General features: G+C 61.5%; 1 protein-coding gene across 1 annotated transcript; it reads left to right on the top strand.

Annotated features, from left to right (window-relative positions):
* Positions 1–157: 157 nt before the first annotated feature.
* On the top strand, positions 158–1,922 carry FBLIM1 (filamin binding LIM protein 1; the record flags this gene model as incomplete). The annotated part of the gene is given in 8 exon segments (XM_009705127.1): positions 158–280; positions 382–515; positions 610–721; positions 816–985; positions 1,094–1,183; positions 1,185–1,285; positions 1,389–1,506; positions 1,809–1,922. Coding segments are annotated over 8 exon segments (962 nt in total), but the record flags the coding sequence as incomplete, so codon positions are not given.
* Positions 1,923–2,196: the final 274 nt, after the last annotated feature.

The raw sequence follows: 2,196 nt of genomic DNA, 5'->3' as shown, positions 1-2,196 counted from the left end.
CCCTGCACTGCCCAACGGAGGTAAGGGGTGTCTGCGGGCGGCTGCAAGTAGTGCCGGGAGGATGATGATGGTGCTGAGGATGCTGCGGAGATACTTTGCTAAAGGACGGGTGTGCGGGCGGGAGGGGATGTGGTTCTTTGAGGGGGTTATTCCCCAGATCCTGCACCCATCCCGGGCTGGATCCGGCTGCCAGGGAAGGGCTGTGTTTGCTCTCCATCGCCAGGAGCTTATCGGTGATGTTTGTCCCCTCCAGCCGGGATGGCGTTTGCTTTTGGGGCAGGTCGGCGAGCACTGCGGCAAAGCTGCCGGGGTGTTATTGCAACGGGGCGTTACTGGATGTTGTTGCCCCCCTAAACCCACCACGTCTGGCTTTTGCTGCAGAAATCCGCTCAGCAGCCCCTGTGCCTTCGTCCCCACCGGTCCTTGTCCTCTCCGAAGTGCCCCAGCCCCTGTCTGCGGACGCGCTGGGTCCAGCCCTGCAGCAACTGGACCTTGCAGCACCCACCAGCCTTCAGGTGAGGATGACGGGGTGCAATCGCCCCAGTGCCTCAGTTTCCCCACCTGCAAGAGCATAAATGTAACGTGCCTTTACCTTGCCACACTCACCAGGCCCCTTCTGCCTTCCCTGCTGAATTGAGGCCGCCCAAATTTTGCCAGGAGCAAGCGGGCAAGCCGCAGTGGCAGGATGCAAATGGGTACCCGGAGAGGGACGGCTCCAGAGGTAAGGGGGGGGATGCAGCTGCACCATGCGGGCTCGTCCCCACTTGGAGAAACTGAGGCACACAGCATCGAACCCCTCTCCTTTCTTCCCACAGACATCTGTGCCTTCTGCCACAAAGTGGTGGGGCCCCGGGAGCCGACAGTGGAGGCGATGCGGAAGCAGTACCACGCCGACTGCTTCACCTGCCGGACGTGCCACCGGCTCCTGGCCGGCCAGCGCTACTACCAAAAAGACGGGCGTCCCACGTGCGATGCCTGCTACCAGGTACCCGTCCTCCCCCGGGGACAACCAGCACCCTCCAGCAAGGTGGCGGGAGATGCAGCACATTTGGGGGGAGCTGGCATCTCACGGCGTGTCTCCCCCAAACCCCAGGCCACGCTGGAGAAATGCGCCAAGTGCCGGGGGCTGATCACGGAGCGCATTGTCCGTGCCCTGGGCAAGGGCTACCACCCCGGCTGCTTCCCCCGGCTGCTTCTCCTGCGTCGCCTGTGGCCGGGCCATCGGCACCGAGAGCTTCGCCGTGGACGAGCGGGATGAGGTGTACTGCGTGGCCGACTTTTACAGGTTGGGGAGCACGGAAACGGGGGAGCATCCCCCCACATTGGGGGGGTTCAGCTCATCCCTGTCACCCCACAGGGCTCACACCGTTCCTGTTTGCTCCCATCAGGAAATACGCTGCGGTCTGCAGCGCCTGCGAGCACCCCATCGTCCCCCACGAGGACAAGGACACCTACAAGATTGAGTGCCTGGGACGTACTTTCCACGAGAGCTGCTACCGCTGCGAGGTACGGCCCCGAAAAGCCGAGGGGTTTGGCGCTGAGCCTTCGCAAAGCACAGCCGCAGGGCTCGCAGCACCCAGGGTTATTTTTTAGCCAGCAGTTTACCTTGCGAGCAACAGGGAGGGGGAAAAAATAAGTAAATTGGGTGAAAAGGACGATGTGTTCAGCCAGGAGAGCTTCAGCTTTTCATGCTTTTGATGTAGTTTCTTGTTTTTTTCCAAGTGTTGGTGGGTTCTGCAGGAAAGATGGGATGCGATGTGGCACGGGGACCCCTAAAATGTGGCCTCCCTTTCCTCTCTTGCCCCCAGAGCTGTGGGACACCCCTGTCGCCGGAGCCGACGGAGAACGGGTGCTACCCCCTGGGCGACCACCTCCTCTGCAAGTCCTGCCACGTCCGCTGGCGAAACGAGTCGTCCTGCTAAAACCCCGCGGCTCGACCTCCATCTTCCAGCACCGGACACCAAAAAGGGGGTGCACCCACCAGGATGCGCCCCATGGCAGGTCCCGAGTGCCTGCTGCACCCCTAAATAGGTGCAGGACTGGTGTTTTTGTCACCAAAATGTACCTGGGACCCCGACCCGCTGGGCTGGCCAGGCGGACAAGCGCAGATGTGGTGTCCCGACACAGCTCTGTGCTCATTAGGAACATAAAAAGCCCTGGCAGAGCAGCGGTGGTGGAGGAGCTGAGGTTTTGTTC

This window comes from Cariama cristata, unplaced genomic scaffold (genome assembly GCF_000690535.1).
Source record: "Cariama cristata isolate BGI_N322 unplaced genomic scaffold, ASM69053v1 scaffold7648, whole genome shotgun sequence".
NCBI lineage: Eukaryota > Metazoa > Chordata > Aves > Cariamiformes > Cariamidae > Cariama > Cariama cristata.
The sequence above is the reverse complement of the archived record's forward strand: the minus strand, read 5'-3'. Positions and strand labels throughout refer to the sequence as shown.